The following is a 22,979-nucleotide window of genomic DNA, read 5'->3' as shown; positions in this document are numbered from 1 at the left end:
CTTTTCAAAACCATTTTCCCTTCTTAGTAAATGATGGCAGGATATGAATCATAATAGGTAGTACTAGTGACTGTGGTATGCGTTAACTAAGAAGTGGTTGTTGAATGTAGAATAAGATGCTATTTTGTTCTTGTATGCATCACAGTGTACAGTTAAAAAAAATGACTGAAACAAAGGATGTCATATTTGGAGTTATGTATTTATTTGCAACCTGACAAAGGTAATATCTCTAAAACAACAGTTCAGACTCTGACTTGGTAAGCATGCCCAGTGCTTCTGTCTATTCCAGAGCTTTCTGTGTATTGTGCATTAGCGAAATGACTGAGAAATGCCACAGGGGACACTCCCATCTTGTGGAACAGCTGATAAAACTAGTTCAGTACATCCCTTGCAGCCAGGACTCCACCATTTATTGTCTGTTAATATCTAGGGTAGATCATGGGCTTATCCCATCATGCAGATAAGCTCTGTTTACAGGAGAACTAAAAGGACATTGTCAAACATCATCCATATTTAATGACTTTCTGCTTCCCAGTACCACCTGATACTATGCTGTCATTTGTCTATGTGAGTTTTTCTTTGGAATCATTCTTTTTTAAGCCAGGGAAAAAAAATAATACTCTGAAAGACTTTGTTTCCCTCATGAATATGATACTGCTCCTTAACTTTTTTCTTCAATTTTCAATGTTTGATCATCATATCTTCAAGTTGGTTGGTATGGTGTTCACTGATTTGAATAGCTCTTAAACTATATGAAACATTGTGTTGAGAAGGTATGTGTCTTGTTGACTTGAAAGACTCAAGGTATATCATATTCAAGATGAAAATATAAAGTTTGTTTGATTCATCTTTGTTTTTTTTATTTTTGAGAGAGACTGCCATATCATTTCATAGTTGAGATTATGTCAATATTTTTTTTCATAGCTTCACCACTATGGATTAACGGATCATTTTAATTGTGCCATGTCACTGTATAGTATTTCCAAAGGATTAATGCCAGATGTCTGACTACTCGAACTAGATATGCTACTTGTTATTCTTTCTAATGATCAAGTCTGTCTAGATTAATTTATTGTATTTTCCCCCAGGTATTTCCTGCCACAATTCTTTGATATTGTAATGCATCCCTAACCAACCGGTTATTCTTTCCCCAACATGTTCAAAGAGAAAGAAAGACGTAGAAAAGAAAGAAAGGGGGCAATGACTTTTTGCCAAATTAGTATCCATTGCCTCCTCAAGCAGGTGATTTAAATTAATTATACTTTTATGAAATTGAATTAGTGGGAGTTTGCAGTTACATATACCATGCTGTCATAAAACGAGAACAATATTATTTCATTCCTTCCAATATTGTTTCCCCTTTTTTACCTAAATATGTTTTGAGTAGGAAATGGAAAAATGCTTTTCTTCTGGAAAATAATGTATCGATTGAATTTAGTAGCATGTGTACTATTTGCATTCAGTACCATAAATGACCATAGGAAATTAATGATTCTTTTATTTTCCCTTCTCTTGATACTGAACTACTGTAGATCTAGCTTACCTGAAGAACAGACCAGAAAACATCTACCAAAAAATACCCCCTCCCAAAATAGATAAACATCTAGTATTCATCTCTATATCCTCCATCTCTTTTGCCTCAAGCTGTTAGAATTAAGTTACCAAAGTTGCAGATACATCTACTGTAATGCGCAAATCCAACTTCATCCAACCGAGCCGAGTTTCGTCCTAAAAATTGATCGAATGATTCAGTGTGCAGTCGTGGGGCCGCTTTCAGACGCCAGACACAAAAGAAACGTTATCAACTTCCATGACAAAAGGGGAAAAGAGAGAGATCTAAATTGACCGGTTTGGGGGGATTATTGGTAGTGACACTGAACCGGGGTTTCTTAGCTCCAGAGCGCGGTTAATCTTGGGATTTATCCGGGTCAGATTAAGGGATTCCGGAGCCCAATGTGTGTGAGATTTAGAGGGATGATCGGGAGGATATTGATGACGTGGAATTTGGTTTCTGATCTATCGTTGATGACTTTATCCTCCCTCTCTCTCTCTCTCTTACTTTCTCTCTCTCTGATTCTGATTTATTCCCAGTGATGACCTAGATACCACTTTTTCTTGAACCTATGACTGTGTTGGAGAAATAATTATCCTAGTTTTTCACCTTGCTGTGAAACATTGCATTCAATGTGACTAATCCTAACCTTCTTTAATTAATTTCAAAATTTTTCCAGAGTGGATTAAATTTCCATAGGCATTACATTATTCATGACTGACTTGAATAAATGTGCTTACCTATGTTATATATAATTATGATGTATAGTTTTTACTCAATCAAATTTGGATTTCGTACATACCTAGTCTAGAAGTGAGGAAAAATAGAGATAGGTAGACTTTGGAAACTTGGAGGTTGCATAGCAAAACCCCCTCCCTGTTGTTTTTTTCTTCTACATATTATGTGAGCAAGAGAAGACCAATAAATTTTTTTGAATATCATTTGAAGTCTTGAAGCAAATTGCACTTAATGAGATATATGGTATAGGCCTATGTGCACGGCCATGGAAATACTTTTCATATAATTATGCTGTAATAGTACTTTTTGTGAAGGAGACCTTACATCATCTCATGTTAAAACTAAATAATTATTTTCTTTCTCTTTGTCTTTTTCTCTCTCTCCTATTCTTTGTATATTTACAGCTAGGAATGGGTGTACCACCATCTATTAATCCAATGTTCCCTCCAACCAGCTTACCCAGTGGCTTTGGCTCAGGAGCCCATGGTGCTTTCCAACCAAAGGTAATCAATATTAACTCAATCACTACCAAAGTTTGACATTCTCATAGACTTTGTACATGGACCACATGGTTCCAGGGGGCAAGTGGGTCCTTACAAAGGGGCATCCACCCTGACATCATTTTGGCTTTTGTTATAACTGGAAAGCAAAGAAATGTGGTGGTGAAGATTTTGTAAAAATCCATCCAAGAAAAATTAATGGTTAAGTTAGTTTTTGTCAGGTCACACGTAAGCAGCTCCCTCTTATGTAATGGAATTTGAATTGCTAATATTACAATTTATAATGGTCCTTGTTAGCAGAAATTACTCATTTCATAAAAGCATTTTTAATTAAAGCTTCTAATAATGTAAATGAATGTGTAGATAAAATAATTTTCCAAGGAAATTACACCTTCTGACTCTTCAAGATTTTAGTTTGATTCTAACATCCTCAACCCTTTTCAAGTATAGTATCTGTTTCGAAATAACTTCATTTATTTTATGATCTAACCTTGTGCCATTTCAAGCTAAATAATTGCAGTTTCTAAATGCTTTGAAGGGCTATACCAACTCCTGAATGATCACAAGTGCATTTCAATTTATATCCTTGCTTTTACATGTTATAAATTTCCCTGAAACCAAGTCATCCCCCATTTTACACAGTCTCTGGTTGCATCCTATACATTTATCAAAATGGTTTTCAATTTTAATCATCTTGCCATTTTTTATATGTCCCAAGCTTTCATTTTATAAAATCCCTTTGCATTTGGTGTTGTCATATTCTCAATCAAGCAGCAGAATCATATCATCAAAGAAAAATGACTTTTCTTCATGCACGTTACCCCCCCCCCCCCCTTCATGGTTTTATTCATTGCCTTTGTGTAAAACATAAAACGTTGTTTTTCCTAATGCCAGCACACTCTAAGACTTTAATGGATATAACAATATATGTTTTGAAATTCATCATGCAAAAGGCATAATCTCATGTTCCCATGAACTCAACATTTAAAGTATATAGTCCCATACATATAGTCCCATACATATAGTTTTATGTCACAATGTGTTCAGGGGTCTATTTTTTGTCCATTTTTATTTGAAGCTAAGCTTTCTTGTCCATTTTTCAATCACTGATATTCAATCTCGAAAAATCTATTCTGAAAAAAATAGCCAAAAGAAACAAATACAATTTCATTGCATAGTGTGAAGAGTGTGAAATAAGCCTTACGCAGTTGTACCATGTTCAGATATAAAACAAAGAGGTGATTTATTATCAAGTTGGAAATAATTCTCTGACTCTAGCTTCATTTTACAGTGCTTCTCAATGCATTGCTAAACCATTTGACAAGGATATTAATATCTAAACCATTTTGGTAAAAATGTTTGTGTCAGGATACTAAGAATGATTATTTGGCTATCAAAAAATTATTCCAGCTAATGGCGGTGTATGGTTTAATCTTTAATAACATCTAATTATGGTGTAGATTGCTTGAAAAAGTAGATGTTTTAATTCATTAGTCATGTGCTCGAGTTGTGATGTGTCAAAATAATCATTTGTAAATTTGAAAAAAAAATAATCTGTATTACAAGCAGAAATAAAGTATATAACCTAACAGGTTCCTTATTAAAGGTTAATTTTACAAATTTCTTGCCAGCATAATTTGAACAATCAACAATTCTATAAAATTTCAATCATATTTTTTTATGTTTATTTATTATTTTAATTATTACTGTTTTTTCATGTGTAAAATCTATATGTTTACATAATTATTTACATTTTCTCTTCATAACCTTCTCTTTTCTCACTCTTTCTTCCTCTTCCCTTCCTCTCTTGCCCCCCCCCCTCCTCTCTCCCCCTTTCTCTCTTCTCTTATTTCATCTATCATTCTCTTTGTCTTTCTCCATGTAGAGTTGGCCAGAGGGTGGTTTGCAGCTCCCCAGGTTGGATAATCGTGTCAGCAAACCACTCATGAAGGTGCCCCACTTATCTTCATTTATATTAGCATGAACATTAACAATTAATGATCGGATGGTCTATCATATTAGCCCCCATCACATTACACATTCACTTCCAAACCATCTACGACCAGGGTCCTTTTGCAGTCCCTATCACAATAACTTCACCATCCAATGGTAACTGCCATAGTGACGTTGCTCAACAGCCAATCAAAATCATGGATTTCATGGAAGTGGTCATTGGACGGTAAAGTTACTGTTATAGTAACTTTTATGTAATAGGGCAAGAAGTTCAAAGCAATTGACAATATATTATTCATATGTATGTTACAAGATTATGAAGACGATACAAAATAGATACCCACCATCTTACAAATCCTTTTTAAATTTGGTTGTAGTAGTTGAATCAGTAGTAGATGAGTGTGCAATCATCTACCAGCTCACCCTTTGCAGTACTGCAATTTTTTGGCGATGAGGCATGAAAAGACAAAGACTGAATTTACAGATTCCAGTCATGCAGCTGGAGATAAAATTATTTTTTGTTTCAAAGCATGGGTCTGTGTACTTTGCATGTCGCTTGCAAAGAGTTTATGTTCTAGAAATTATCTAATTCAAAAAACATTTATGCCAATGAGAGAGGAAAGGGAGGGAATATAATTGGCATTAAAATATGAAGTAAAGAGCTCCCCGTTAATATTACTTGCTTAGATTACCATAGCTTGTAGCTGTTATATGTTTTTCAGTTTAAGAGGATATATATTTTTTTTCATGAACCAACTTCGATATAAAGCATGCATAATAGCAAATATGGTCTGCTGCATATATAATAAATTTGAAACAAATCCCAATTAGGCAGCTGAAATTAACAATATGAAGAATTCTTGGTCATGGTATGTGCATGCTTAACACCTATTGTGCATTGTGTTAATGAGAATTCTTTTTGGGAAGATAGCAATGGTTATGTAAAAACAACATTTTTTCCTCTCGTGCTGTAATTTTGAATCTTGAATTAGTAATTCTTTTTTTTTTGTAAATTAGTCATTCAAAAGCATATTACAAGCAGATGTATTTTGGGCTCATTATTATGTATCTTTGTTTGTATCCTATATTTATGAGCTCAATGAATTTGTTAATTAGAAAAATTTTGTGTGTGTTTGTGTTTTTTTTTAATTGCGTAATGCAGCTAATTTACTTTCTTGATATACATTTTGTGTTAGTGCTGTTTTGTGAGAAAATTTCAAAGTTATTTTCACCCCCTTTCATGAAAACTTCCCATGCATTCATTAACCGACTCCTTACTGTCCGCAAAGTTTGACGTTATTTCTTAATATTAAAAAAACCTTCCATTCATCTTGTTATTAGTCAAGTCCAGCAACGGTCTGTCTCACGACACATCCAGTCTTCATCCATTCTCAGTGATTTGTTTGTTTGGGAAATCAAAAATTTAGGTAGCTGTCGATTCAATCCAATCCAACGATCCCTTACCGCATTATCCACCATCCTATTGGTCATAGAGAAAGAATAGACAGGGGAAACCGTCCTCTTCAGAAAGTGCACATTCATCAATTGGCGCACTTTAGGGTGCCATCTGTAATCGCCATGTGCATTGGTTCTACTTTGTTGCATTGATAGATGCATTTGGGAAGGGTATCTGAGAAATGTGTATTTGGACCGAGACTGAAGATGGTGTAGCCCCAGAATCAATCACTTGTCTAGATTTCAGATGACCTTTACAGTAGACGTTCAGTCTGTTCAGTCATGTTCCTATCTCTCTTTGACCACTGTCACTAAAACCTAAGTGCATGAATATAGTCAAGCAGTTATATATGTTGTCATATTTTGAAAAAAATATGGATAGTTCCCCTATGTCCTGTTAAAGGATAAAATGACCAAATGTTATTTAACTTTGTAGAAATAAAGAAGGAAGATAGATGTGTATTGTCAGTCCATAGAGCATCAGTATGGAACATATTTTCCACCAAACACCCCCCCCCCCCATATTTAACCTTTCCTTATGAGTCAGATCTTCCGACACTGCTAGCATTGCAGACAAAAAAAATATATTACCTTTTTTGGAATGAGAATCTTATTTATTAATTCTGTTCTTGTTTCCTATGAATGTTTAAGAGCACTCCTCAGTGCTCTGTTGCGCTCCTCCTGGTGATATGACCTCCCTGACTATACCGCTTGCTTGCAGCCCTTATGTTCCTGAGGGAAACTCTTTAATGGGTTGGACTCCTACATGATGGACAGTGGGACCTTAAACTAACAATTAATCATCAAATGGTACTGGAATCAGTTTTCGTCCAAACACTCGTGCCTCCCCCAAAAGAGATTGAAACAGCAATCAACATTGTTTGCTTTTTCACTTCAATTAAAAACAACACCATTTTGAGGTTTTTCCAATATCTCCAGGGAAGGTACCAAGCAGCTTGACAATCATGCCAATTTCTTAGTAATCTTTAGAGTAAATTCACACTTCATAGTTAGATCTGTGAAAGAGTCTTGGTGAAAAGGACTTCACATTCATTAAAACTGACTAATTATATCCTCCATTGAATGTCGATAATTGGACTTAATTACCATAAGGCCATTCCATTTATAAAACCCCTTTCCTCTTCTACCATAATAGAAGCCATTACGGTAAATCCATTCTCTCTGAAAATGATTTATGCTTTAAGTAGACTATAGAGAGAGATAATTCAAGGCTGAATTACTAGTATGAAAATTTAAACACAGAATCCCTCCAGGGGAAACCACCTTTCCTCTTCCTGAATCAATTTGATCAAATTAAAATGGAAAGTTGTAATTCCCAGCTTCTAATGAACAAGCATGGTACAATGATGTCTCTACAGTGTTAAGGGAATGGAATAGATGCAAACTCCAGACATTGCCCATTGAACTAGAAATGACATAAACTTATGTGTGTACCTGGTGAAATTAACCCTTTATTGTTAAAAGCTTTAAATATAACCGTGCAAAAGGATTTATCACATTATTCTTGATAGAAAATAGTGATTATCTACGTTAAGCAAGTCCATATAGATGTTATTAAGGAGAAAGTACAAATGATTAGGTTGCATGTTAAATGTTTTCCATGTTGTTACATGCCTCATGACTACCCATTTATAATTAGAGGGTTTTCATCTACCAATATAATTGCAATGCTCATTATAATTTTGTATTGTATCATCTGTGTTTGTGCCTTGTGTTTGTGATAGGACGCACCCTCATATTATTAGTAATCTATCATTTCATTCGTTGAAAGTAGTCATTGTTCATAAAGTAACATATTCTTGCTTTATCTGTAAACTGTCATTTTGTTTTGCTGTCATAGTTCCAGAACACAGCTTACTATCCGAGTTTCATAGTTTTATTCCATTGTCACCCAGCTCATCTTAGAAAAAAGCAATGATATAAAAAAATGAAAATAGTCTTATTTATTTCTTTAAAGAATTTAAGCTCTTGTTAAAAGCTGTGATACTGTATAACCCCTATTTTGTCTTTTATATATTTTTACTCAAGCTTCTCTCTTTTTTTACTCCCTGTTTTGTTTCAGAAGCGTGGAGAATGGTGCGCAGCCCATGTAAATGTTGCATGGTTAATATATCATCACCAACAAAAGGTATAAACTTGCTTACTCATGTGTGTTTTTCTTTCTTATTTTTTTGTTGAATAATATGCAACATTTGACTAAGGGTGAAATTTGCAAAAGTGATTTAATTTTTGCAGGCTTTGTTTTGGAGTTTTTGTTTTTTATTCGCTTTCTAAAACAAAGATTTAGATCAAGAACATGTAGTATAAAAGCAACTTGAAGAATGCAAGCAATATATTTCACCAGATTGCTAGTTAAGCGGGCCAGATGTACATATTTATGGAAATTATTGTCCAAACATATGAATAAATGTAATCATGATCTATTAGAACTGAAACTTATGCATATATACAATTCATTGATTATGTTTATATTCTCTTCCTGACCCTTTTATCTATGATTAGGCCAAGGTAGATGCTCAGAAGGATAGCTTGAAGCAAGATGCCTTCCTTGGTAAACCCGGTGGACCTCATATATTTTCTCCTCCAAGGCCTCCTGATCTTCACCTCCAGTCTAATCTCTTTCCTCATGGTAGGTTCTTTCCTCCAGTCCTGGCTCCAAACTTCATCACTCCTTCGTCATAGAAATGGCTAATATTCTGTATAATCACACCCAAATTGTTTGCATTCTTGATGCAAAGTATTTCAAAGAAATTTTTTTAACCAGCAGGTTATGTAATCATATAAAATGGTACTTCAGCTAGTCAGGATGTAGTATAGGTGCCCAATACCTATCTGATGCGATCTTTTTAGATCATTCTCCTGTGGACCTTGGACGTTAATTGTTTGAAAAAATGTAAAATTTGTTGGTGTAGTCCTATACTGTAAATTTTGTTGATGTCATCAACATAAGAATCCGGCTGTATCACATTCTATAAATGTTTTTCCAAAGCTTTTAAGTATGCTGTCCCTTCCCCTCCCCCCCCCCATGTGTTTGGGGTTTGGGATGATATTATAAACATTGTTGATATATTATTCTTAATGAGATGAAACAATTAGAAAGTTTACAATAATTGTTTTACTTCCTTGCTCTTAACTCTTCAACTCTATTTAAGTATGTATAGTATCGTAGTCTGATGTGAACTCGTTATTTTTCCAATTTGGGGACAAAAAACATCATTAGATATGCTTGTGTAGATATTTCAATGAAGGATCAATTTGTAGCAACTAATATCATGGGCCATTAATCTCTAAAGACATCATGTATTGGTTTTCTACACCTCTCTTACCATTGAACAGGTGCACCAGGGGGTCCATTAAACCTCCAAAGTGGTCCACATCATCCCAGCTTCTTGACAGGGGCTGGACCTACATTTGGTCTACCTCCAATGCCCAGACCAGCTAGTTATGGGCCAGGTAACCTGGGCTTTCCTTTAACAGGACCAGGTATGAAAGGTATTTTAAAAGTTCCCTTTTTTCAATATGTCTTTATCAATCATTGTGTATCTCTTATCTGCTCCCCCCCCCCCCCTTACTCTCTTTCGCTCTCTGACCTGTTGTCATAATTTTCTCCCCGTTGTTTATTTCAATTTTATCTCTTTCTGTATTTGAACCTTTTTCTAAATGGATACAACTACAGGTTTTTTTTCAATTTTATATTAAGTGGATGTATACGCTATTTATTTCAAATTGAACCTGACTACAGTAAAATATGTGAATACAGTAAAATACGGCTCCATGCTTGAACCATAAGTTCAATTAAATAAAAAAAACATGAATTTCCCTCAAATGTATACATATAATTGCTATTGATTATGATGATGGAAGTATTAATGACATATCTCATTTGCTTTTCACTCCCAAATTGTCATTATCAGGTGGCAGTTTGAATTCCAGTATGTTCAACGGCCGTGAGTCGATTGGTTTACCGGGTCTGAGCAGCCCACATCAAGGTCAATGGGGTAGACTTCACAGAACTCCACCAGGGTTCCCAGGAATGCCACCGGGTTCCTGGGCTAAACCAGAAGCAGAGAGGGCAAAAGAAGGGTTCCATTTCAGCCTTGACAGGGAGAGAGAACGGGAACGAGAAAGACTCAAGGACGAGGAGAGGGAACGAGAGCGGGAGAGGGAACGTGAACGCGAACGCGAAAAACTGGAAAGAGAGCGGGAAAGGGAAAAAGACAAAGAAAGAGAAAGGTTGGTATATTGTTTTTCTTTTACAGATATTGACAATCTAATGTTTGATTGCTCACTTCACTTTCTCCATACAGCTATTTGCTGGTTTGCCACTTTTTTAAAGACTTTGGTGGTCATTTAATTGGATTTTGTACAAACTCATGTTGAAATCATATAATGGATGTCACATTCACAAACACATCAATTGGGGCCCGTTTCATATGTTGGTGATTATTTAGCACATAAGAAAGGATCACCAGTCATTCTTAGAGTCGCTCTTAACTTACGAACAGCTTTATGAAATACCCACCAGGGCGCCGTAACACAAAGGTTAGCGGGTAATCGCTAAATGAAATGACCAATCAAGATCATCGTTGCATGCGCATTTTGCTAAGTATACTGACTATGAACCAATCAAAATTGTTCTTTTAAATTAGCGATCAATTGCTAACCTTTGTGTTACGGGGCCCCGGTGTCAAACTGCAAACAGTTCCTCAATAAAGGATCTCATGAATTTGGGCAAACATATTTAACTCAAAAGTCAAGGAAAGAAGATTGCTAATTTTGTCATTGTAAAAGAAGTATTTTGAGCAGATGATGCAGGAAAGATAATTCACAAGAATTCTGTCCTTGTCAAAATCATGTAAGTTTTGATCAAATGTTAAATGTGATAGGCATCAAGGTACACTTTTCCTTGATGCAACGGAAGTCACAAATTTGTCATCAAGACATGGATTTGTTTTTGTCATTTATAACAAGGTATGGCGTGGGTAGTGGTACCAAGCGATTAGTCAGCTAATAGTGGCGTGCAATTAGATTATGTCCCCAGGCCAAATCCATCGTTAGCAAATTACCGGCAAATTTAAACAGGTGTCTTGGGCTTCCTATTGTTTCTTTGACAACAACGGAGAGGGGAGGATACTAGAGGGTCAGGATATTGTGACATTGTATTAGATTAGTTGGAAGGCTTTGCCAAGAATGGGTTTGCATGATTATCAAGTTTAGAGAAGGAATGTTGTATCAATCAAAATTTGACCACTGGTGCCAACTTTTCAGGATAGTGTACAAACATCACATACATCTCATTTCCATGATTGATGAATGTAATAATTATTATCAGAAGAAGTTTTGTTGGTTTCTTTGTCTTGTAATAGAGGAGAGGATGACAGGGAGGAGCATGGGAAGGCCCTGTAATTTGCATCTGATTTGAAACAGAAAGTTTATGACCAGCTTATGCCTTATCCAGAAATCCATAGTTAAGGGGATGAGTTCAGTTAACAGGAACAGGAAAAGCTGTATTATCAGGATTTGAAGACATTGTCTGTCTGGTTTAATGTAAAAGGATGATGAAGGTTAACTAAATAATTGATTCAAGGTCATTATCTTTGTTTACTGTAGGCAGAAAGATAATCAAATTATGGGAGGAGTTTGGGGTTTTGAGTTAAAATCCCTGTTTGTATGCTTGCCAAGGATCAAACAAAGAGATAGGAGCTATTGCAGAATAATACAGGAGAGAGTAAAAATATGGAGGAATAAAGATTGACTTCCCCTTTTCAGCCATGGAGTAGTACATGTTATGAACATGCTTAGCTACAGTAAAGGTTAATGATTATATTGTCAAAGTGGATAGTTATCTGAGATGGTATTAACTAAATTCTTTTGAGAGTTTCCAGGGACTACAAAGAGCTTTAACTGGTAGTCAAATAAATCATAGTGGTAGAGGTCTTCAGGGGTTGAAAGATGATGGGAGAATGTCGCTGAGCTCTTGACCATTTTGAGAGCCAGTTATTGTCAGGGATAATAATAATAATAATAATATAGGATATTTATATTGCACATATCCACCTTGTTAGGTGCTCAAGGTGCTCCTATACTCCTATAAGGGATGTCCGTACCTTCTAGTGATACCAAAGCATCTGCACCAGCATAAGTCATGATAGATCCTTCAGAATATGTATCTCCTTCCAGAAACAAAAGAGCATGAAAGTCCCCCCTGGGGTCACATGAAATGTCAGACTTCTCTTTATTAAAACACATGATTAAAGCTGACAGTTCAAAGACATTGTTCGTCCGGTGACAAGAATAGATGAGAAGAAGAATCAGGGATCGAGACATGCTTCCCGACAATGGCAGGCGTCGAGCCGAGCACCTATCGTGACAATGCCGGCTGATAACTAAATTAGGTCCAGTTGTGCCAAGGCGCAAAGCCCAAGGAGTTTTCCTAGATGGGGTGCAGAGAAATGGGAGGAGGAAAAGGGGTTGAGATGGGCGTAGGGGAAATGAGACGAAACAGGCCATTCAAAACAGGTGATGGGTTCAGAAAACAACAATAGCGATCACCCACCTCCTCCTTCCCTTGCAGATATGGTCATGATTAAAGAACTTCTACTGCAGTCTCATATATAAGGGTATCAGGGGAATTCATCTTGTAATGATTTAAGAACAGGAAAACAAAACCAAGGAGTGTGTGTCATTGTCACCATCATGACAGCACAAATTCATCTTAAACTTTCTAAGGCCCCATGCTTTAATTTGCCATTTATGTGGGCTTATTCTCCTCTTTCTTTCCTCATTCGTATTTAACATTGGAAGAAGACGTGAAAGACAGAGTTTGTAGATAGTATTTACAGAGATCAATCATAAAAGAAAACAAAAATCTAAATCGTCACTATTTAAAGCTCAACATTTGTTATGTATCCCTCAGCTTACTGATTGTCTGTATAGATGATATAGTAACCAAATTAAAGTCTGCCATCACATTGTGTTCATACCAAGACCACAGTATTCCTGTCCATCCATTGAACAAAAACTTCTAAAGTTCACCAGGAGGTTATTTTTCAGAGAGTCTCTCTTTTTGAATATCTCCCCTTTGAGGAAAACCAAAGAAGGCCAATTTGGAAGTCTTAGGGCTATCTGATCTTGTCCAATTGCGGTTTGCACGAGAGATGTATATCTCTAAGTAATACTACCAAGTGCTGCATAAAGACAAGATCATCCCAAATAGGAGACAATTAAATAGAATAACACATACTCCTAGATACCACCCAGATGATAGTCATATTATCCAGAGGTAATTGTCATGATGTGAACTTGATAACAAAAGATTGGACTAAGAAATAATAAGCATCCTAGTGATATTGTCAAGCTTATCTCTATATCTGTCTACTATTGTTAGCTTTATGGATTTCATCAATTGTTCCCAAATTACTTCTCTGGATGATGCATTTCCCTCAAGAAGTATCACATATTTGTTCGGAAATTAAGTCCTCTCCCTGAACGTCATCAAAGTGTTCTTAATGGTTCATGTATGTGAACTGTGAACATTTTACCCGCTTCATGGGCTTTTTTCGCATGTATGTTAAACAACACTGAGCTCATGCTATTGCTAGTGTAAGGTGCCATGAAAAGCTGGAACACCTACACAGCAACGTCACTGATATCCCCAAATACTGTGCATGAAACTAGGAATGGATCTACCTAATGCTATGGAAATATCTATATTTCAGGATTTAAAAACACTTGTAATTATCTTAAAAACAAGAGTTCAGGATAATCTTAAACTTTGCTTGTACAGTTTAGCTACTGTGAGTTCTTGTGGACTGGTCCTTTAATAACTTGTTTGTAACAGATACCAAGAACTCAGAAGACATAGATGGTTAATGCATTGTAATATGCAAGTCATAGCCTTGGTACCGTTTTGCCGTCGTTCATTTTTAATCGTCAATTCCTATTGCATATCAAGCCCTCGTTCATAACTCAGTTATCCTCAAGAGTAATAGGATACAGAGTGATTGAAACATGGGATCCTGAAGCGTGTCATGAGCTGTGACTGTTGATAGCCCTCAGGGAAGATGGCAAGGATTTAAGTTGTCATGTCCACTTACTGGACAACGTTCAAGAACTAGTGTCATATAACAGCTTGGCATAGACCATGGTCATGCCCATATTAAGATTGAGTTTGATGTATAGTATGAAGTAAGATGATTATGATAATTTAGTCATTGGCAGTGACATCTTTGAGTAGCTAGAGGATTGAATTACTTGAAGTGAAAACTTTGGTAAGCAACTATCTACCCATTTGTTGTTGGTAATTCCTTTCCTTTGATTGGGCAAGAGGTTTAATGTATAACTTTTGATGAAACTGATTGGTGCTTGTTGACATTAGGGGTGTGGTAGTCAGGGTTTGGAGGTTGAAGTGAAGAAAAAAATGAGTTTGGTGACTCAGAAATTGAAAAGGAACTCTGAAGGAAAAATTAACTGGGGAAAAACCTCAGCTGCCATCAATTATTTTGTGGTTGAACAAAAGGGGAAAAGATGAATTGCTGTTAAGGAAATCTCCTTTTGCACAGATGATGTCTCCCATTAGTAGGTTCTGACTTTTCATTGAGCACCGGAAATAGGGCAGCTTTATGGGATGTAACTTCTAAAAGGAGTTCTTCTCTTCCACATTGCTTCTTCATCTATTAAAGACCAACTTATTCCATACTTTCTGAAATTTCTTCAAATTAATTTTGAGTGAAGTGTTGCTTTACAGACTTTGCTGGGAAAGATTCTAAGTTCATCCCATTATTAGTTGACTATGACCTGTTTTCTTAGTTTACCAGGTTGTAGAAGATTTAAAGTAAAGTTGTAGTGGTCCATCCTTTGCTGATTCATCCTGTGTCTTGGACGTTAATCTTTCCATGATGTACAGGAAGGATGCCCATCTCCCAAATGTTCAATTTGTCAGCAGTAATTGATACGAGCCACACATTTTTCTCCTCTTCTCCACTTTAGTTTGTGGGCGGTTAGTCATTCTAGCCATCTCTCTATCATGTTTTCACTGTCTATGGCCTGGTTATCATTCAGGTTACCTACAGATTTTTATCTCAATGACCTATAAGACCCTTCCCTTATTTTTATAACTTTGGATTCTTTCATAGAAAATAAGGTACTAAATTCATTTTACAGTTTTCATTCATTCATTTTAATGGTTTATTCAACAGGCATGCATCACAGTGAAAAAAAAATGAATTACACATGCTTTGCAGAGTATAATGCAAAGAATTGAATTTAGAGACTGTTTAATTATTTATTAGTTTCATGGAGTATTTTCTAGTTCATACTCTAATATCACAAATTGTTTCAACTTCAAATATCTCAAGATGGTACAATATTGTCTGGAATGAAAATTATAGTGATTAATATAGATTGATAAGAAAACCTATAATTTTTTTTTCTTTGATTTTGAAAAGTGTTAATAATCAGTTTTTAAACAAGTCTTTATTTGTTTCTGTTTTTAAATTTCTCAGGGAACGGAAGGATGGAGAGAGGTCATCAAATCATGGACCTTTAGAAGGATGGTCCAATGATCGTGAGAGGGAGAGCAGACCAGCAGAAAGTGAATCAAGAACACTTAATCATGTTCGCTTACTGGACAATGATCGTGATCATGAAAGGAGAAAAGAGGAGCGTAGTTCAGAGAGCCGCTCTAGTGATATGAAACGTGTGACCCCTCCCAGTCGCCATGTTAATGATGGAGTAAGACATTCAACATCTCGAGGTCATGATGGACGATTTGATAGCGCATTCAACAATGTGTTACACCCCAATGCGCTGACCACCAAAGAGGAAAGACGGGAGCCAGAAAAGGAAAAACCCTCAGAGAGATTGCCGGAGCAGCGTTTACCAGAACGGATTCCAGAAAGGATACCGGAAATATTACCAGAGAGGATACCCGAGAGGCTACCTGAAAGGCTTCCGGAAAGATTCCCTCCGGAAGTCATGGCGTTGCATCAGGCATCCGTCCTCAATTCCATGAACGCTATGAATCCTATGATGTCATTGCTAGACCGTCGCTTGCCAGGTATGCCCTTTTCACCGCTTCACCATATGGAGAGGCATCCTAACCCAGGCATCCCAGGACCGTGGGATCCTTTTAGGGGTAACCTGGAGGCGATACATCGTGAGCAGCAGATTAGACTTGAGCGTGAATATGAGAGAGATCGCCTGATGCGATCTGCTCTTCACCAACCAATGGGGCCTATCATCGATCATCCAGATAGGCTCCGGGATCGGGAACACCACGACTTCTCGCGAGATAATCCTCTTGCCATGGAATCCACCATTAGGCACCTAGAACAGGAGCGCATGCACAGATACCTCGAGGAACGCGACCGTGCACTAGCCCTACGTGAGGATGCGGAACGGAGAGGAATCATTCATGGGACCTCCCAGGACCCACTCAACCCTCTGAACAGACCCTCTATTGGGGCAATACCCCCATACTCAAGGACTAGTTCTATCTTCTCAAACTCTTTGCACAAGAACAGTTCACCTCCGTCGACCCTATCTGCCCCTCCTCCACCCTTGGTTTCCTCGGCTGCAACAAGTAATGGTCCTTCCTTGGGGCTTGGTCTCCTTGGACCTCACAGTCATTCAGCATCTCCTCATTTATCAGCCACCAGGAATAGTTCACCTGCAGACTCTAATCCATCTAAAGGCAAAACAACTCCGGATAAAGATGCTCATTCAAGATAGGATACGGTTACCATGTAGCCTCCCAACATTTCATCTTCTCTCTTTCTCTCTGTCACAGCTGTCATATTGCCCCCCTTCCCTTCATGTTTTCCTTGGAAATGTTCTTTTTTACTGTAAAGTTGCTATTTGTACTCTGATTGTCAAAAGTCTATGACTCCTATCTTAATGTAGAGGGTGCTATTATGTTGCCATTCTCCCAGAAGATCATATAATATGATATAACCCTGTGTCCCGGGTAATATTTCAGACTTGCCATTCACTTGCAAAATTAGTTGCAGTGTTAGCTTTAAATTTTATTGTGCATAGCACAGTTTTAAAGTTCAACCATTTGGTACTACTACATGGCCATGGATTTTATTTTGAAAGTTAAATGAATTTGACAAAATATTTCCCATTTTCTATATTTTTGTCTGCTTTCCATTAGCTGTCATTACTGGTGAGTTAATTAAATCAATTCCTTGTGCAATGTACCCCTAACATAGATGTGTTTTTAAATCTGTTGAATTTGGCTAAATATAATGGTGATGAAGAGTAACTTCTAAAATAATATAAATCATCATCCTTTTATAGATAGTCCCCTATTATTTTTTTTAATAGATGATTGAAATAATTGTAAGAAAAATTATTCTCTTGTTTGTGTGAAATTGTTTTCTATGTGCCAAATACTTTTTTTTCTTAATGTAAAGAGAGATCATGTAAATTAACATTCCAAAGAGAAAGATTGACATTTGATTTTCAATTGAAATAGTCTTCAATTCTTTCCCAATATTTGGTTGTACAATTCTGTAAAATCCAACTGTCATTTTGTTATCTGTTCACTGTTTGATAATGAATTTCTCTGGTGTAAATTTGTGTTTAGAATAAGGGATTATGCAACATTTAATGACACCAGTAAGCATTTTTAATTAACACCTACACCAAGGGTTGAAACTTTGATTGTTATCACATGATCTGTATTTCAAACCTGATATGAAGCAAAACTGAAATCTTTATTGAAATAAATCTTATTTTCCTGTTTCTTTTGGTATGACTCCAATCTAAACTCTTAACTTCAAACTTAAATGTAAACTCATATAATGTGAGTCAGAAAAGAAGTTGAAATGTGACTGTGATGACTAAACTATCAAAAAAAGAAGATTGATTGTCGAAAATAAAATAAGTTCTATATTTGCCTCTAGAAATGAAGTTTCATGTTAGCAAAATAAGACATTGAATTACATTTTAAAGGATAATTCTACCCCGGTAATAGATTGATTTGATTTGTCAGGGAAGTGAGAGAGTAAGAGCATTTAAAGTTTTGCTCATTTTCACAAAACAAGGGGGGTTTTTGGCTAAAGATAGGTGGTATGCAAAGGAGAGAACTAATGACATCACACTCTATTTCGTTTTTAATGAAATGTTGTCATGATTCAATCATGAACTTCTTATCAAACCTACAGAAATGAAAATATATCATATTTCATAAAATAAAAATACAAAAGAAATAATGAGTTCTGACATTGTTATCTTACCTTTTAAATCATAAATATATTACACATCTTTATTATATGAAATTAAGCAAAACTTTCTAAATTTAATAACTTTTTGGAGGAGGGAGGATCACATTCAATTTGCTGAAGTTGTCAGTGTTAGATTTTGTTCTCTTTTTATTAAAACCACAATCTTTCTTGGTGGACTTGAACTTTTAGTATTTTTTAAGAGTATCTAATAAACAACTTGGTGGAATACTTTCACGTTAGATAAATATGGATTGGTATTATTGAATTACTTAAAACTAACTTTTTAGAAATCATTGGTTGCTCTTAGCTCTGTACATATATTTCAATTTTCTGATCCTATCAGGTCCACAAAATTTATTTTTAAGTTTAAGATTTCAAAAACTAAGATTTTTTAGGCAATACTGAAATCTGAGGGGAAATAAAGGGAATACTTCTCGCATCAATTTGAAATTGGATTACATGTAATGGAAACATAAATAATGTAAATTAATACACAAGAATCAATTCTTAAAACTCAATGATCAGTGCTGTGTACTTGTCATGAAATTGTTAATATAAAAATGTTTTTAATGTGTATTGTATGTATGGATGGGTGACACATATTTCATTGTGTAACCATTCTCTGACTTCATGCCCTTTAAATGAGTATCATCTGTATTACCAATCATGCTGAACATCCTTCATATGTCACCAACCTATTTTCTTTAAACTGTTACTCTTCCCTCACATTGTCTGTATTTTCAGATAAAATGAGGGTGGAGGAGATAAGAATCATGATAAGGATGAGGGGGGCAAGAAAAATAGGAAAAGGAGATAAAAAGTTTAGAGAAGATGAGCTTGATTTCCTACGCCGGCTGGCCGGTGTGCTCATCAAATATCCTGTTGTCAATAAGACCTAGTTTTAGTTGAAGAGAAAGAAAGAAGAGATACCCCTCTTGAGGATGATGATTCACCCCTATTCCAGACCCCCTTTAGCCCTCCCTCAGGGCTTGCCTGTCACCCCAAAAGAGTAATTTATTCCAATTATATGAGCAGTGTTATTGATTCTTATCAGATAATCATAACTCAACCATAGTTTCAGGTCTGATTTATATAGAAATTCTTCATCTGTTTTTAATAGGTGTGTTATTAACCCTGTCAAGTTCAATTTGGAAGATAATCAAGCTGACTATTCCTGATGTGGGTTATTATTTCAGAGTTAAAGATGTTTTATGGATCAGCCCGGAAATTGAGTATGGACTGTGACTCGTTTCACAGAGACTTGCAATATCAAAACAAGCAAATTCATTGTGTTTTCATGCAGGCATTCTTTTATATTACCAATGATGTCTAGTGCACCAAGGATTTGAGTAACAAAGAAAGAACTTAGTGGTTTTCAGCCAAAGAGGGCACTCTTCCAGTGAATATCTCCAACATTCTTTCAGCTTTCTGTTGACATTTAATTGAACCTTAAAACTGTATCTATACATCCACCAAGAATAGTATTGGATCATAATAAGGGGATTTAAATTCAATTAAGTTATTTATAGCAACCGACTAAAAAAAAATAGCAATCCATTATCATACCTCATTCCCCCAAAAACTATAATGAATAAATGAATGAATGAAAGCAATAGTAATACAATTTTTAAAATGGAATCACAATTGGGTTTATGGCTAGCTTAATTTGAAAAAATAAATAAAATGAACAGGAAGAAGTGCCTGTTTTCACTGACCTTAAATTAGGATTATTTACTGTTTGATGGGAGATCAAATGGAATCAGTAATGGGGGTATAACAGCCACTATTATAAACTGTAATATAATGCTTCATTATTGACTTAAATTGTGAAGGAGGATATTGTGAGTCATGTGCAGTTTTTAATATTTAACTTGTACTTAATCACGTTCATTGAAATTAAAGGTAGACTTCTTCCCAAGAAACTAATTTGTATACTTAAAATCAGTATCATAAAGGTTGTTTGAAAAAAAATTAAATGCCAATCTTCAAATAGCAAGTTTTAATGTCCTTGTTGATATTTGAGTAAAACAATGATTAAAGGATGTGATCATATTAGGTATGGTTAAAAAGATTGATCTCAATATCTGAAAAAAAATATGATACACCTTATACAGGCAAGCCAGTATCCAGTTACTGGGATAATTATTTCTGATGTGATAGGCTCAATAATAGCAGAATGTTATTATTATTGTATTAGCTATTGAAAGTATATTAAATCATTAATGATTTGAGGAGATGTTTGAAAATGATATCCAACGATCAGTTCTTATAACAACAGCTATAATATCTCTACCTGGAAAGCAAGTTTTAGTGTTTCATGATAGGGATGATTTCCTATGCTTTTATTGCATTCATCGCTATGTGCAATTAATCATACAATCCAATGTCCATTCACTATACATTGTGATACAGGCCTCATGGTAAATATACACTAAAAATCTATATCACCTATCTAATGCATTTGTTAGTTTAGGGTATTCAAGAAAATTGAAATTTACATGTCTCATCTTGATTGAAGTTATATTTTCACATTATTCTCTTGATGTCATTAATTGATCATGATGCAACCTGTTCAACTAGTCACATATTTCTTATAATTTACTTATGATCTCTTCTTGAAATAGGAGGAGAGATGAATTTATGAATTCTGCTATTTCACATCTTACTTGTTTTGACGTCATAGGGCTTTCTTTCTTCATTTTCATGTTTGTTCTCTGTTTTCCTTTCAATTCATTCTTTCATTTTATTTTCAAGCTTGAAAATGATGATTCAAGTTTACCTATGATCTGTGGGTAGTAGTAAGACAACCTTTCACCTACATCTTTTAATAAAGCACTTGTTCATAAATATTCAGGTTAATATCTGTATAAGGAAAAGGAAAGTTCATATTCAATTTATTGATAATGTTTATCCCTATTGAAAGTGCAATGTGGGGGATTGTGTGAAGGAAACGAAGTGACTTTTGTAGATAGTTTTCATGTTTTTAAAGGAATATAGATGATGATGACAATTTCAACATGAAATTCAAAATGTCTTTATTTCTAAATAAATAAGATCAAATTCATGAAATGTTTGCATGGAAGTTATTGGCTGTAAGTGATAATACAATGCCTCAATAGCCTCCCTGTAAATAGCTAAACCAAACCATTTGATTTATCTCTTAATCAGGTAATATTTGATCAGAATAATGTGTAGATATCAAAGGTGAATCAGTTAAACCAACAATCTTGAAAATAATTTGATATTATGTCAAATTCACCATAAAAATTTATTGTAGGCCAACACAGCAATATGCCATGTGAGTCACAGATATGAATATATAAATAGTTGAAATTTACACAATGGCTCTGTAATGATGTTAATAATTTCTTTTTGTTATTGTCTTATTTTTCCACCATTTAATGATTGAGATTTGTTTTGGTGGTGGATTGTGTATGTGAAGAATTTACAAAGTCAAATAATGAAATGAACTGTAAATATTTTTTTCCGAAAGGAAATCTTGTTCATAAATTGTGATACAATGCTGGATTGATATACAGATTTTAAAAATGAATTTTGTGTCAACTCAAAAAAAAAATGGTAGAACCTTAAATAAGTACTTGTTATTTGCTACAGTATTAAATTATGACTGAGAAAAGTTAGAACATCTTAATACACATTATTTTGTATTTCCAATTGTATATAGTTTGACTGGAGGGAACAGGAATGAAAAAAGGAGAGAAGAGTAACAATGTGAAGGGTTTATAAAAAAAAATGAGGAAAATAGAGAAGCAAAGCCAATCATTGAATGGAGAAAAAGGTTGAATATTGAATTTGAGAGAGAAAGAGGTAGAAGAATGATGAGAGAGAGAAGTGAAGGAAAAACAATGATTGGATAGAAATGAGGGATATTGAATTTATGAAAGAAAGAAGAGAGAGAGAAGAATGGTGAGAGAGAGAGAAGGAAAGACAATGATTGGAGAGAAATGATGGATATTGAATTTATGAAAGAAAGAAGAGAGAGAGAAGGAAAGACAATGATTGGATAGAAATGATGGATATTGAATTTATGAAAGAAAGAAGAGAGAGAGAAGAATGGTGAGAGAGGGAGAAGGAAAGACAATGATTGGAGAGAAATGATGGATATTGAATTTATGAAAGAAAGAAGAGAGAGAGAAGAATGGTGAGAGAGAGAGAAGGAAAGACAATGATTGGAGAGAAATGATGGATATTGAATTTATGAAAGAAAGAAGAGAGAGAGAAGAATGGTGAGAGAGGGAGAAGGAAAGACAATGATTGGATAGAAATGATGGATATTGAATTTATGAAAGAAAGAAGAGAGAGAGAAGAATGGTGAGATGGAGAGAAGGAAAGACAATGATTGGAGAGAAATGATGGATATTGAATTTATGAAAGAAAGAAGAGAGAGAGAAGAATGGTGAGAGAGAGAGAAGGAAAGACAATGATTGGAGAGAAATGATGGATATTGAATTTATGAAAGAAAGAAGAGAGAGAGAAGAATGGTGAGAGAGGGAGAAGGAAAGACAATGA

General features: G+C 35.3%; 1 protein-coding gene across 3 annotated transcripts; it reads left to right on the top strand.

The window, feature by feature from the left end:
* Positions 1 to 228: 228 nt before the first annotated feature.
* On the top strand, positions 229 to 22,090 carry LOC121409144 (autism susceptibility gene 2 protein-like). 3 transcript variants are annotated; one of them, XM_041600981.1, is made up of 8 exons: positions 229 to 567; positions 2,695 to 2,793; positions 4,676 to 4,741; positions 8,282 to 8,347; positions 8,722 to 8,848; positions 9,556 to 9,702; positions 10,134 to 10,452; positions 15,723 to 22,090. In XM_041600981.1, exons 1-8 carry the CDS (start codon positions 517 to 519, stop codon positions 16,948 to 16,950), a joined length of 2,103 nt encoding a protein of 700 aa, XP_041456915.1. In that variant the 5' UTR covers positions 229 to 516; the 3' UTR covers positions 16,951 to 22,090. The 3 variants fall into 3 exon arrangements, with proteins under 3 accessions (XP_041456915.1, XP_041456916.1, XP_041456913.1); XM_041600979.1 differs by having other exon boundaries at positions 230 to 567; positions 9,556 to 9,711; XM_041600982.1 differs by lacking the exon at positions 4,676 to 4,741 and having other exon boundaries at positions 9,556 to 9,711.
* The last annotated feature ends 889 nt before the right edge of the window (positions 22,091 to 22,979 follow it).

The sequence above is a fragment of the Lytechinus variegatus genome, chromosome 2 (genome assembly GCF_018143015.1).
Source record: "Lytechinus variegatus isolate NC3 chromosome 2, Lvar_3.0, whole genome shotgun sequence".
Classification (NCBI taxonomy): domain Eukaryota; kingdom Metazoa; phylum Echinodermata; class Echinoidea; order Temnopleuroida; family Toxopneustidae; genus Lytechinus; species Lytechinus variegatus.
The sequence above is the reverse complement of the archived record's forward strand: the minus strand, read 5'-3'. Positions and strand labels throughout refer to the sequence as shown.